The following is a 14,530-nucleotide window of genomic DNA, read 5'->3' as shown; positions in this document are numbered from 1 at the left end:
AATTTTTCAACAATATCTACTTTATCTTGGAAAAGAAGCAGTTTTATATATATGCCAGAATTATAAAAGAAATCTTGATAGTTACAGATATTTCATTTTTTTCGAAAAAAATGCTGGAATGAAATGTTTTACGTACCAGGTTTTTCTCGTTTCCGTCTTGCTATATAAGGGCTTTCACCCATGCTGACCGGGATACTTTGTATATTGGTGATAGAGAAAATTTGTCGATTAACATCTGTTTCTGTGAGAATTGTGAGAAAAAGTGGAGTATGCAACTCTAACAAAGAAGCATTTCACATAAGCCTTTGAATTATTTAGAAATAGTGGTGGTTAAAAACCCTATAAAATAAATTTCTTAAACCAAGAATCATAAATTCAAAGACTATTACTAAAAAATATTTATCCGTCATCAGGGTAACTTCAACGCTTTTACTACTTCAGAAAAAAAAGTGGTGGCAAAGGTTGCTCGCTTTAAGCAAATATCAGCTACTGAAAAAAGCATGAACACAATTGCAACTACCTCGAAATATTTTGAGGAACATATACACAAACATAGTAAAAAAAGAATTTAAAAAAAACTGTTGGACATGAATTTTTTAAAAAGAACTTTAAACTCTAGAAATTAATAGAAACTAACTTTATGATTAATCATATTATTCAATAAATTTAACACCAGTTCTAAATTTTCCCTAAAGTTTAATTTTTTTATATTTTTTATAATAAGACCTTCAATCAAATCTATTAATGGAACACAAAATTGCATGCTGTTTTTTAATATTTTTTATATAGCATGCATACTTTTTTTTAAAAAAAGTAATTTTAATATTATTTATTATAGTCTGGCTTTCAGCATTACCACTGATTGAGAAACGTACAGTACGGAAATTAAAAAAAAATATCATCCTGAATAACTTTCATTCCTATGATCGGATTTTCACTTATTTCTTAATTTACAAACTTTTTTTGCGATTCTCGCCAACACTATACATATATCTGATAAGATACTCTCCTTTTGTGCAGAGTTTGTAACGTCTTTCAGGTACTGAAATTGTGGAAGCAAAACTAAATAGATAATTTTTTTTTTAACGTTAACATTTACCACAATGTTAAATTTGATTAACTCCAATTACTTGGCTTCAAAATTTTAATTTTAAAGTTAAGGAAGACACTTCATGATTAAAATATTGATGCTACGGTTCTGTAACTTTTCTAAGAACTACTGAACCCTGTTAAAATATTTGAAGTGCAGATGTCTACTTCTAAGAGCGTAAAATTCTAATAAAAATAATTAAAATCCAAATGTAACACAGTATAATTGATTATAAAAATTTCCCTGGCTTTCATAAAATGTGAAAAGGAAAATAAATGTTGACATGTTTCGAGCTCTCAAAAATAAGCACCCATTCTCAAGAATCGACAGGAGTGAATGACTTGGGGTGTCAATTTTTGAATATACTAAAAACATAATGAAGTCTTGAAATAAATGAAGTCTTATCTTTTTGCCTTAGTTTCTTGGGATCATTCATTTAGTAACACATTATATTAAATTAAAACAAGTCTTAAAGATTATGGCATAGGTCCTTAAATTTAAAAATATTATAATTGGTTGCAACTTCCTAAAAAAAATCAATGCAGTACAATTTTTTTACTGCTAGCCTTAAAAGAATTTTTAAGGATGTCAAAAAAAAACAAAAAAAAGCAACAAAAAAAACATTTACAATTGAAATTTAAAAAGTCGAATGAGAAAATGGAATGTCCCCTAGCACCTAGTACCATATATGGCAGTACTTTTACTTTCGTTACTTGTTCCACCGGCACAAGTAAAAAGTACGTACTTTTACTTGTACTTCGTTACTTTTTAAATTTAGTACTTTTACTTGTACTTTCGTTACTTTTTTAGGAAAAAAGTACAAGTATTTGTAACGGAAATGTCGAATTAAATCGTTACTTTTTTCTAAAACTCGGTAAGCTTTCCAAAAAAAATTTAAATTAAAAAGAAATGCTTATGTTTTTTTAATTTATAAAATTAATGTGCAATATATATGCATTCACAGCTAACTTCGTGCTTAAATACCTTGACCTTGAAAATTTCTTTTTAATACAAATCCATAAAAAGTTTGATTTTAAAATTATATTTGATTTTGAAATTATATTATACGATTATATTATAAAATTATATTATAATATTCTTCCGAATTTAAAAATAAATTAATGTCCATACCTTTCGAAATTAAAAATAATTAAATAAATAACAATTTTGCAAAAACATTAAAGAACATAAGAATATTATTCAATAAAATTTTAGGTTACTTTGATATTTCGATTTCCTAGAAATGTACTTTTAAATCGTTACTTTTTTTGTTTAGTACTTGTACTTTTACTTGTACTTTTTACTCGTTACTTTTTAAAATAAGAACTTTTTACTTTTTACTCGTTACTTTTCTTAAAAATACTTGTACTTTTACTCGTTACTTTTTAAAAGTAACGTTGCCATATATGCCTAGCACCGAGAATAAAAGTTAAATAGTTACAAGAGCAATTATTTCAAACAAGTCAACGTTTCCGTACTACTCGAAATTGCGTGAAAATGTCATTCAAGCAATTCGAAAGATTGTTTAGAAAGCGATTCAAAATTTATTTCAGACATATTTTAGGGTGTTCTATAGACATACTTTGATAAAATTTATTCTGACACCCATATTTGTCTAAAATTGTTAACTAATATGTGTAAAATAAATTATTCAAGCGATATGATTTAATGCATCCATAGTTTAATAGTAAATGAGGCTTCCAGTGCATATTCTTATCCTTAACAGCGCTATCAACTAATTAATGGAATAAGCTTAAATAAATAATATTTAAATTATTCCATGTTTTAGTTTTCAAGCAATAACATATTTTATTCAAACAGATTTCAATTCTCTGGAAATAACGAATTTATTGAGAAGGTTCCTTGGAACAATATTATTTTGATCCTCTTATGACGAAATATAGGAAAAATTCGTATTCATAACTTCTGTTAAAAGTACATTAACCCTTTCGCTGCTTCTTTTTTTTTTTTTTTTNTTTTTTTATCAAAATAGGATCAAAATTTGCGGACTTTTTTATCACATATTTCAAATCAGATAATTATTCTAAAAATAGCACGGCTTTGGAATCGAATCTTTTTGCACTTTTTCATTTTTAGTGTTCGTTGTTTTAACAAAATAAGGCATTTTTCGTGATGACAAATTAAACTATGATACTATCTTGTGAATTGCGCGAAAGTTGAAAAATAATTTTAACAAAAGTAAATAAACGTCAAAATAAAATTGCGTTTCAAATTTGTTCATTTAAAAAACAAAGCAAACAGTTGTGATTTTTTGAGCTGCATTAATATTTATTCACTTTTCACAAATAAAACAAATAAGAAATAATAAAGTAAATAAATAAATAATTTGTTTGCTCATTCTTAGATAAAAAGGATGCTCTTATTTAATCCGATCAGTCAGATATTTTGCTATGAGTAATTTTAATATAACAAATTGCTCTTAAATTCTTATTATCTATTTAGCTATAGTTTTGAGTCTCGTAAAAAACGATAACAATTATTTAGAAAGAATATTAGTATATAAAAAAAACATTCTTAAGAACTAATAAAAATTAAACAAAATAGATTAGAATACAATAGGAAAAAAAATTTTCTTAGTAATATAAAAAAGTAAAAATATAATGAAATAATTGGTTGAATAGTTCTGTGAATCGTAAGATATTAGAACGATATATAAGATACTGAGATATTTTAAGACACTTAAAAATTTCGTCTACGTATTCGACTGCTCTTTACGTTCGGCATCTTTATACTCTTTGCAGTGACATTTAAAATATCAATAAAATTTCAGATAATCGTTGTTGAAGTCACAAGAGTTTGGTTCAAGACGATATAAAGATATTTTTTACATAACTAGTATCTTCGTTTATATTTTTATTGTTAAGTTTTTAAAATTGGGTAAACTAACCAGTGAAGGAACACTTAAGCTTCGCTTGCCTTTTAAAAAATCATATTAATTTCAAAATTCGTAATTTTAGTTAAATGACAGTGTCAACATGTTTGTTACTAATTGCAAATTATGTAAAAAAATTGTAGAGAACTTACATAATATTGTTTTAAAGTTTCGGAGATTCAAATAACAAGTAGTAAGAAGANTTTTTTTTTTTTTTTTTGAAAAATTTATTGGTTGAAAATGTAGAAGTATATGACGTTTTGTATTTTAAGAAAATTTTAGGTTCATATATTTCTTAGAAAAAAATTGCATTAATTTTAAAGCTTAATGTGCAAGTATGAAGTCAATTGAAAAGTATATACTAGTAATAACCTGCACTTATGCATCTTTAAAGTAATCATGTATGTCCCAAAGTCATAGGTGTCTTTGGCCGAGGGGGACAGTTGATATATGTCCCCCTCAATAATTAGAATTCTCTAAGTATACCAATATATTTTATACAAATAAAGAAAGTTTTTATGAATCATCATTGATTTAAACTCATCAAAGTTAAGAACGTGAAAGAGATAAAATAATCCTTTTTCAAATATATATTGCAGACACAAGAATTTTTTATGTGTGAAATTTATCGATTTATTTTAAATTCGTCCCGCTCAAAATTTGGACTCCTGCGATCCCCATGTCCAAAGCTGTCTGACTGCATGATTGCATATAAAAAAAATTTCGAGGTACCTAGCCCGGGGGTCTATATGCCTCTTCATCTTCATTGAAAATTGAAATTAAGCAAAGCTATATAAATAAGTAAATTGTACAAGAGAAAATAAAAAATTTAAAAATTATTTACAATATTTACAGGTCCAAAGCTGAGAGATTTTACAAATTTCCGCATGGTTTTATTTTTATAGTTAAAGTGGTAGCAAAGTTTATGCTCACCTGTTTAATACTTCGGTTTTTTTTTAAAATTTAATTAAAAATTATTTTATAGAAATGAATACAATAGAGTAATGGTGTGTTTAATCATAACGAAACTTAATCATAACCAAAAAGGACCATTTTGTAACATAAATTTAACGAGTTTTTTTTTCTTCTCGATATTCATATTTGTTAGAAATTTATTACAAATTTAAGTGCTTTTTTGTATTTTTTGACAGCGTTGTCGCTGAAAATATATGTTACGAAGAAATCATTATTACATCGAAATAATTAAATATTACATTGAATATTGAGAAGAAAAATTATTACTACATCCTTATTTCAGTATTTTCTGAGCTCGCACTCAAGTGGATGTCGATCAAAAGTAGCAAAAGCGAGAAAGAGAAAGATTAAATATTTCCAGTTATAAATCTTAGTCCTCATAGTGAAATTTAAAAACAAAACTAGGCCAAAAAATTTATAAATAGCGATTAAAACCGTGTCTTATTTGAATTATTATTAGCCTCTTCAACGAATAAAATTACCTTGAATTTATTTCCTCTTCTCACAATCTGTATTCCTTTGGTAATTTTTTTCTCAAATACAAATGATTATCTTTCAAATCTAGGTCTATTTCGTTACGATTAGCACAGTAACAAAATATTCTTACATAAAGTTACAATTATTGTACTTTTTGAAACCAAAATGTTCAAATCTTTGAGGAAAATATTTATGTTGAAGTAGAAATAAACATGATTAAAGAGAAGCAATTACGGGAGATGGCGAGCGGAGCAAGCAGGGGGAGGGGCTTCCTAATTTTCTAAATAAATGCTATTAACATGTTGAATGCCATGGGGGTCACCGGTGGCCGGCACTGAGTTTGTTCGTAGCTCCACGGGGGATCACCGGTGACCGGCGAAGTCAAAATTATTTGAAACACGTAATTCGAGTAAATTTTTAATATTTTTATATTATTATCGTTACTAAAATGGTATGAAGAAATTAATGCAATATAGAACACACTAAAATAGTTTTATTTATATACACAGAGATGCCAACTTGCTCCGGACAGCGAATAAATATTTTCAAGTGGTAGTTTATTAATTGTGATTCTTGGTTTAATAAATTCAATTTAGTAGATTTTAATTCACCACTATTTATAAACAATTCGTAGGCTTAGATAATTCACCACTTTTTTCAGGTAAGTCGTGCTTAACCTTTTAAAATCTATCAAATTTTGTCAAATTAGCAAATTTAGTTTGTAGTTACTTACAGTTTAGCCAGACGGGCAAGCAATGTAAAATTAGCATGGCATTCAACGTGTTAGCGATAGATTTGTGCTAGCACTTTTGACTTATTTGAAAAAGAAATAGTCTTCTTTTTTTTCCGAGGTTAGGCACACATGCAGTGTTTGCCAGCTTTTTAGGCTTTCTGGAAAAATGTCTTCTAGCTACAAATTATGCAAAGTACAATGTACACAAAAAACACCATTTTATCTTTTTAATTATTTATTCGTAACCAGCGACGCCAACTGCTCCAGACACGCCAAAATAATTTTTAAAAAAAAGGTAAATAACTACAAAGTAAATTTTGCAAATAATTAACTATTTTTGCTTGCTTTTTGAAAGGTTATAGCATGGCATAAATACTATCAAGTGGTGAATTATATAAGCCTGCGAATTGTTTAGAAATAACGGTGGATAAAAATCTACTAAATTGAATTTATTAAAACAAGAATCACAATTAATTTACTACCACTTGAAAATATTTATTCGCTGTCCGGAGCAAGTTGGCATCGCTGTGTATATAAATAAAACTATTTTTGTGTGTTCTATATTGTATTAATTTCTTCAAACCACTTTAATAACTATAATAATATCAAAAAATCAAAAATTTACACGAATTATGTGTTTCTAATAATCTTAGCTTCTCCGGTCACCAGAGACCCCCGTGGTGCTACGAACAAACTTAGTGCCGGTCACCGGTGACCCCCATGGCATTCAACATGTTAAGGACAAAAATTCCTCATTATGTCAAGGACTGTTTCATTGTCCACCACGGGGATTCAATCTGTAAATAATTTATGAGTAACATGTGAATCGATATTATTTTTATCCGAGATCAAGAGCATGCGATCATTTTAAGAACTGCAGTGGTAGTTAAATGCAGGAAATACCCATCTACTACTCAATACTCATTTAAGCGTTAATGCTTGGCCCTGTTATAAAAGTGTTTCAAGTGATACGATTTTCATTGTACAACTCTATACCTGACTGAAATTTTCGAATTTACTGAAAGATTTTATTTTTGCATCTAATGTGGTAGCGAAATTTATGCATGATTAACTTGATTCTTAGTTTAACAAATTTGACCTAAAACTATTTTGATTACTACTACATTTAAATAATTCGCTCATTAGATAAGGAAAACCCGTTGATTATCATATGGGGTCTTAAACTGTTCGTTAAATGTAAATAAAATGCCGATTTACAATGTTCATTCATTTGACATTCACTACCTCTAAGAAAGAACTTGAAGATTATAAAGTTTGGCAGACATGCAAGTGTTAATTCGAGTGTTATTTCACTACTATCGGTAAACTTATCTTCAATGGATGTAAACATTGGCAGATATGCAAAATGTAATGACTGTGATAAATTTTATGTCATTAAAAATAATTATTCAAACTTCTTGTTTTTTTAAATTTCGTTTGCCCTGAAATTGAACGTTGTCTGAATTTCTTAAAATAAAGTTTTAAAATAATTTATGAAAATAATTTATGTCTAAAACTATACAGAGATCAATAGTGTAGGACGACATGGTCTTGCTTTTAATTATTTCTCAGCAATTGTTTCTTCACTTTATCGTAGAGAATTATTTTTTAAAACTTCTATCGATGAGTAATAAATCACCTATCAAACTCTCATTTTAGAGAATTCTCACACAATCGTTTACTTGTTTGAAATCGGAGATGGAAATTTATAAGATTTGTTGGCAATAAGCCAATGCCTGTTTTTAAGAGATAGAAGAAACAGCGCCAGCCTAATAGGAAGTTTTTGCAAAAATAAATAAAATAGGAACGATTCATCCACAGTTTGTTCCCGTACTTCGTTCTGATAACGTTTTAAGCGCTGCAGTGAAAGGCGTTGTAGATGATAACGTTGTTAGGATCAACTAGTACTATCTAAAAGTTTTTCTGGGCGTAGCAGGAAAATAATGTAGAAGCGACTCGGTGACATTGATTTTTTTCGGAAGAAAATTAGAATCCTTTAAATTTAGAATTTTTATTTTCAAAATGGGCGAAGACGTTGGAATTTTTATTCGTTTTCAGGATACGGATGTTGAATTGGTGATACGAGGATGTAAAGAAATATTGGAAAATGTTGACGGTAGTAATGCGATTATTACCGGAGTTATGCGTGATGGAAAATATGGCGGATTTCGAGTTTATTTCAGTGAAGAATCTGTGGTTGAGGACTTTTTGAAGCTAAAATATCTGCCTTTGTCGGATGAAAGAGCTTCTATACATTCTCTCACGACTAAATTAACGGTGCACGATGTGATGCCAGATTCGGAAACTGATTTTAAAGAAATGCTTCAAAATCAATTGGAAAGTTTTGATTTGAAACCCGTTCTCGATATTTGTTCTATTCCAGTTTCTAAAGAATTTCCTACAATACGCAGTGGTAATTGGTTGCTTGAACTTGACATACCAGAAATAGAAGATCTCGGTGTCTTCAGAAACAGTGGATTACCTGATAATATGAAGTTATCCCTAACTTTTAGGGCTAAGAAACGAGAAAAAAGAGTGTCATTTTTTTGTTGCCTTTGTCATGACATTGAGCATTCTCGTGGGGACTGTCCAAAATTAGTAATTACTCAAACTCGTGATGACAGAGGTTCCGCCAGAACTTCACCCGAATCATATGCTCGTAGAAATGCTCAACGCTTCGAAATACGTGAGAGATCACCATCTGCTTCTACTTCTACTGCGAAGCGTATTCGAATTGAGTCGATTATTGGTAATTTGCCGAAACAAAATAATGGTTCAGCTCAGAAGTCAGCATCTTTTGGAAAAGTTAAAATTAAGCAAGAACCAGAAGACTATAATGCATGTTCCAGGCTAAATCCACGAGTTGTTCTAAAACGAGCTTCGGTAAGGAGCGAAAATGACTATGACACTGAAAGCTATTCTAAAAAGATGCGATTTTCTGGTATTGACGAAAATCCAGAAGCCAGGTTTGATGGCAGTCCAGCTGCTAGTAGTACCACTGGCAGAGACAGTCCAGTTATTGTTTACGAATCCCCCAGAAGATCTTCATCAACAGATCGCAGATTTTCAGAAGATTCATCATTGCCATACGATAGAGAAGATGGTAAATATTAGTTATATTTGCTTACATTTTTTAAAATAAGATTTATTTCTTTACTATCACATTAAAGACTATACTAGCATACCTGCCAACTTTTACGCATTTGGCGTAAAATTTTATTTTTATATTTAAAGTGGTAGTAAAAANGATGGCAGTCCAGCTGCTAGTAGTACCACTGGCAGAGACAGTCCAGTTATTGTTTACGAATCCCCCAGAAGATCTTCATCAACAGATCGCAGATTTTCAGAAGATTCATCATTGCCATACGACAGAGAAGATGGTAAATATTAGTTATATTTGCTTACATTTTTTTAAAAATAAGATTTATTTCTTTACTATCACATTAAAGACTATACTAGATTGCACATTTTCGAAAAATTTAAAAGTGGTGGTAAGAATAATTTCATGATACTCTTTTCTGATATTTGCATTTATGTAAAATTTATCAGCGGGATTTTTTTTAACAATAAATGGAAAAGAATAAATTATAAATAATTTTACTTGTTTGAATTATACTTATAGCTATATCTTTTTACTCTATTACTTATGTCCGATTCTACAAGTGGTTTAAAATGTGTTTCCAATGTCAAGATATTTTTTGCTATTTAAATTAAAGAAAAACATTCTTAATTACTCAGCTTAATCATTTCATTCATGAAACATTCATTTTAAGCAGCTTCAAAGAATACAATAGCTAAGCTAAGATTACATATTTTTTTTATTTTATAAATCAGTAAACTAAAACGGCATCTATTTTTTTTTGGATTAGTAATTCTAAAAATGAACTAAAAAAAAAATTTCAGCTGATCAATTATAACCGTCTTTTATTAATTTAAAAAGTGGTAGCTTAAGTACTGCATCAAGAATATATTTCTAAATAAACTATTAACTACCACTACATATTGTTGATTAAAATTATGTACATTTGAATAAAATGCTAACCATCCAACTACTAATGTCCCTCTCTTATTTAAATCACATTCAAATTATTAGTAGCTTTTAAAGGCAATAGGTCCTTAAAGAACTGATACTGTATGATAAATTATTTCAATGTATCATCAAAGAGACGCAGTGGATAAAGTGTTCACCTCCTAATGAGGTGACCTGGCTTTTAATAGGTGTAGACATAGGCGTAGCGTTGGGGGGGGAACACGTGCCCCCTCAATAATTTTTCAGAATTTTTTTTTTATGTATTACTTTTTTTGAAACACCAAAAACTTATTTTTTATTTAATAAAAAATAAATAACATTCGATAGTTAAACGAAATAATTCCATATTTAACACCTATATGTAAATGGTATCTTAAAAATCACTTCATGATTTTTTTTAGTTATTTCGTTTAAACTCAATGATTTCAGCAATAATTTATAATAGTGGTTAGTAGTTATTTATTTTATTTATGCTCGATATATTTTTCTAAATTAAAACTATTTTCTATATAGTGTAATTAATTTTAAACAAACTATTTACTTTTTGTAACTGTCAAAGTTTTTAGTATCGTTTTAACTTTTTTTGTCTTATAGGCATTAAACAACTTCCAGCTTGTTTGGAACTCTAAATTTGTGTTCTGATTCGAACCGAGCATAAATTTTTATGTATAATTTGAGAGAATACTGATGTTTAATATTCTTATAAATTTTAACCATTTCATATAAAATATCTTTTTTCATTATTGGTGAATTTGAAATCTAGCGTACGAATTTTCGTTATGTTTCAATAGGATGTGCTCGGAACTATTTTATTTGATTATCAAAAAAACTTTTGAAAACTTAGCACGGGAGTAAAAAAAACGGATTACACTAAAAAATATTTTTTTAAAAACTGGCACATTATTGCATAAACACCTAGTAAAAATGTTATTCTATTACACTATAAGGGAATTACTTACCTAGGAATTCACTGTTAAATTATAAATACAGTTTATTATGATGGATCTGATTTTCTCATTATCTTTCTGGTAATAATTAAAAACGAACTAAATCCTGTAAAAACATTTTTTACGTTTTGGACACTGTGAGTAAAGCGATTATATCGCTAATTACAAGCCTGGACTAATTTTATTTTTGTCCTACTCTTTCATTGAAAATATATTTCGTGATAATTTGGATCGTATTTGATTTTGTACTAATTTTTAATCACAAGTCAACTATATGTTTGAAATTTTAAATGAAACATAATTCTTATAAAAACAATTTCTTAATATTTTCTTCAAAAGTAAATATAAAAAAAATCTAGGAATAAAAACAGAGGTCTGTTTAGAAGAAATTTGGGTCCATTAACGGACCCTTCACAAAATATCTTTTCATAAAAACGGACCCTTCACAAAATATTTTAACTTGAAAACAAAATGATTTTTCTTTTAAACGGACCCTTCACAAATTTGTTTATCTTCATTATTGTTTTATAAATCGAATAAACCCTTCTCAGGGGGGAAAACAATAAAGATGGATGTAAACGAATTAAGTTTTGTCTTCGGCAGACGCTTCTTCCATTATTCGTTCGAAATGAATATTCTGCGTTCAGCAGTATAGGCTAAATACCAAATATTTGCATGTTGCATCTCTAATTTAGAAGCAGCAATTGCTGCATATTTTTGAAAATTAAATTTTTTTTAATTATAATTTTACAGTGCTGAGCACAATCTCGTATCTCTTTACAATTTAAAACCTCCTTGAAAAATTTTTTGCAATAACCGGACCAAATTTGCACAAATTCATAAAAGCAGGACCCTGGTTGAAAGAATGTGACTTAACGTTTATTTTATATTCAAAAATTACGAGTAATTTTTTCACAATTTTACAAAAACGGACCTTTCACAAAATGTCTGAACAGCCCCCTGAAAAATTCAAAAAAGCAATAAATTTTTTTTTACATATGATATTACTTAAAAATACACTTGGAAACGGAGAAAAATCGAATTTTCATTATACCATCCCTTGAAATAGGCTAGTATATCAATCTTCACCTTGAATGGAAGTGGTTTTAAATGAGAAATTTTGCCATGGCTTTTTTTCTGGCAATTACAAGAAAATGAAGCGTGAAAAATTTAGACTGGCCATGGTTTCACTGTATGGCCTGAATACATTATAGAATGCGTCATGTTTCATGAAAGTTTTTAATTATCGCCAATATAATAGATATTAACTCCTCAATAAAATACGGAAAATTACGATTAAAATTAAAGCCATTTATAAAACTTTCTCTGTTATTTCCTTTAGAGTATTAATTTTAATATAGATATTTCAAAAAATAAATAAAAAAGAATAAACAAAAGAAGGGGAAAAAAGCGTGCCCCGTCAAACGTTTATTTCACACTACGCCAATGGGTATAGAATTTATGCTCTGCTAACATTAAAGTAATTTTTAATTAAAAGATATGCAGAAAGTTATATAAAAATCGTTCTTAAATATATATATTTTAAGAATCCTTTTTGAAACAAAATGAAGGTAAAAAGTAAACACATTTAAAGTCACATATTAATATTTATGGAAGGAGGAACAAAAACGCTGATGAAATCTGACAAGACAAGTCACATATAAAGAAGGTGGTTCGATTCCATAGACCAGCACAAAGGTGATTCTTGCCCAGGGGTGGATCCAGAAATTTTTCCTGGGGGGCGCGAGTCATAGACTCAGATCCCCCCCCCCCAAAAAAAAAAATTTATTTTTTTATAAAAACTTTTTTTTTTGAAGAAAAAAAAACTGTGGTTTTTAATGCTAGTCTTCGCATTTATTTTTTTCATAATGAACAATAGAGCAATACATAAATAATTCAAGTATTCAAAATCTTTAAATAATAAATGTAACGCGTTTTTTAGAAAATAATTTTTAAAATATTTTATTTGTTTTGTAAACTATAAAAAAAAATTTTTAAATTTGGGGGGGGGGGGCATGATTCCTATATTCCCCCCCCTCCGCTGGATCCGCCACTGTTCTTGCCTCGGGGGTACACCACCCCTAGATATATACCTAATTGTGGCCCATAATAGATAAACATGACTTTCATCTTCTATTTTTATATCAAATAACAGATAATGCTCAATTTATTCTACATCTACACCCTCTTATTCCAGTTAATACTTTTCATTTTAATTAAACTCAGATCTGACTGCAATTTACGGAGGCTACACAGCCAACACTCTGATCTTTTATGCCTATGCCAATAGTCCCAGCCACACATGAGAATATCAGATAAAGGAGTGAGATGCCCGCTTCGTGGGCATCTAAACTAACAAAACTAACGTATCTAAACTAACAAAAAATATATAAATTATTTTAATTGGATTTAAGGTGAAGAATGATATTTATTCAGTCATTATTTTATCAATAAGACTTGAAATTAGAGGTTTCATGTCAAACAATTTAATTCGCAGGTCCAGAGATGAATTTAGACTTGTTTTAAATTTGTTTTTGGTGTACGCATAAGCTGAAAATGAATAAAGTGTGTTGAATTATAGATTTCGAAAGGAAGAAAAACTGTTATAAACTATCAGAGAAACATAATTCTTTTTTCTAGGATTTAACTTTACATTGAATTGAAAAGTTCATTCAGAAATAATAATATTTTATGAATGCATATCCTTTTCATATATTTTTTTCTCAATATATTGTTAATGGAAGAATTTTTTTTTGCTAATTCTTTTTTTTTTTTTTTTACTGAAATAATTTCATAACAATAACCAGAATGTCAAATGAATAATGGTTTATTGCTTGGAAATAAATAATAATGGCAGCTTTAAACTCTTGGAATCCCTGTGATCCACCCATGGAACTTTAAGTTTCCGAAGAACACCATTTGGGAACTGCCGCTATAGATCATTATATCATGTTTATTGAAACTTGGTGTTTTCCTGAAAATCTATATTGTTTTCTCTTACAACCGAACAGATTCTGGTGTCTTGAACACTTGTTTTCTTCGCGATCGCAACGAACTATAGGGGGCGTTGTTGTATGAGACGCATACCTGCGATTTCTATATGAACCGTCATTCAGTTACTCTGGAGACGTCTTTAATGTAGCGTGTAGCATTGTAACGTTCCTTCTTTAATGTGCCTTATTAAATTTAAAAAAGAAAAATGTTTGATATCCTTTCTTATACAACCGAAAACAAGATGGTATCTCTTTTTTTTTAAGAAGGAACATCCAAAACACATCTGAAAAATATTTGTAAATAAACAGAAAAAAATATGTATCTTCTTATTAGAGTTAAAACCTAATGCCTGAGAAATAGTTTTACTAAATTTAATGATATAACCTGAAAG

At 28.9% G+C, this 14,530-nt stretch overlaps 1 protein-coding gene across 1 annotated transcript in view; it reads left to right on the top strand.

Annotated features, from left to right (window-relative positions):
* Window positions 1-7,730: 7,730 nt before the first annotated feature.
* Window positions 7,731-14,530, top strand: part of LOC107446119 (uncharacterized) — a 12,781-nt gene continuing 5,981 nt past the window's right edge. Inside the window, exon 1 of the mRNA XM_043042069.2 lies at window positions 7,731-9,271. Coding sequence (XP_042898003.1) covers window positions 8,191-9,271 — 1,081 coding nt within the window. The 5' untranslated portion in view covers window positions 7,731-8,190. The remainder of the gene's footprint in view (window positions 9,272-14,530) is intronic.

The sequence above is a fragment of the Parasteatoda tepidariorum genome, chromosome 3 (genome assembly GCF_043381705.1).
Source record: "Parasteatoda tepidariorum isolate YZ-2023 chromosome 3, CAS_Ptep_4.0, whole genome shotgun sequence".
NCBI classification, from domain to species: domain Eukaryota; kingdom Metazoa; phylum Arthropoda; class Arachnida; order Araneae; family Theridiidae; genus Parasteatoda; species Parasteatoda tepidariorum.
This window is presented reverse-complemented; position numbering and strand designations above follow the sequence as displayed.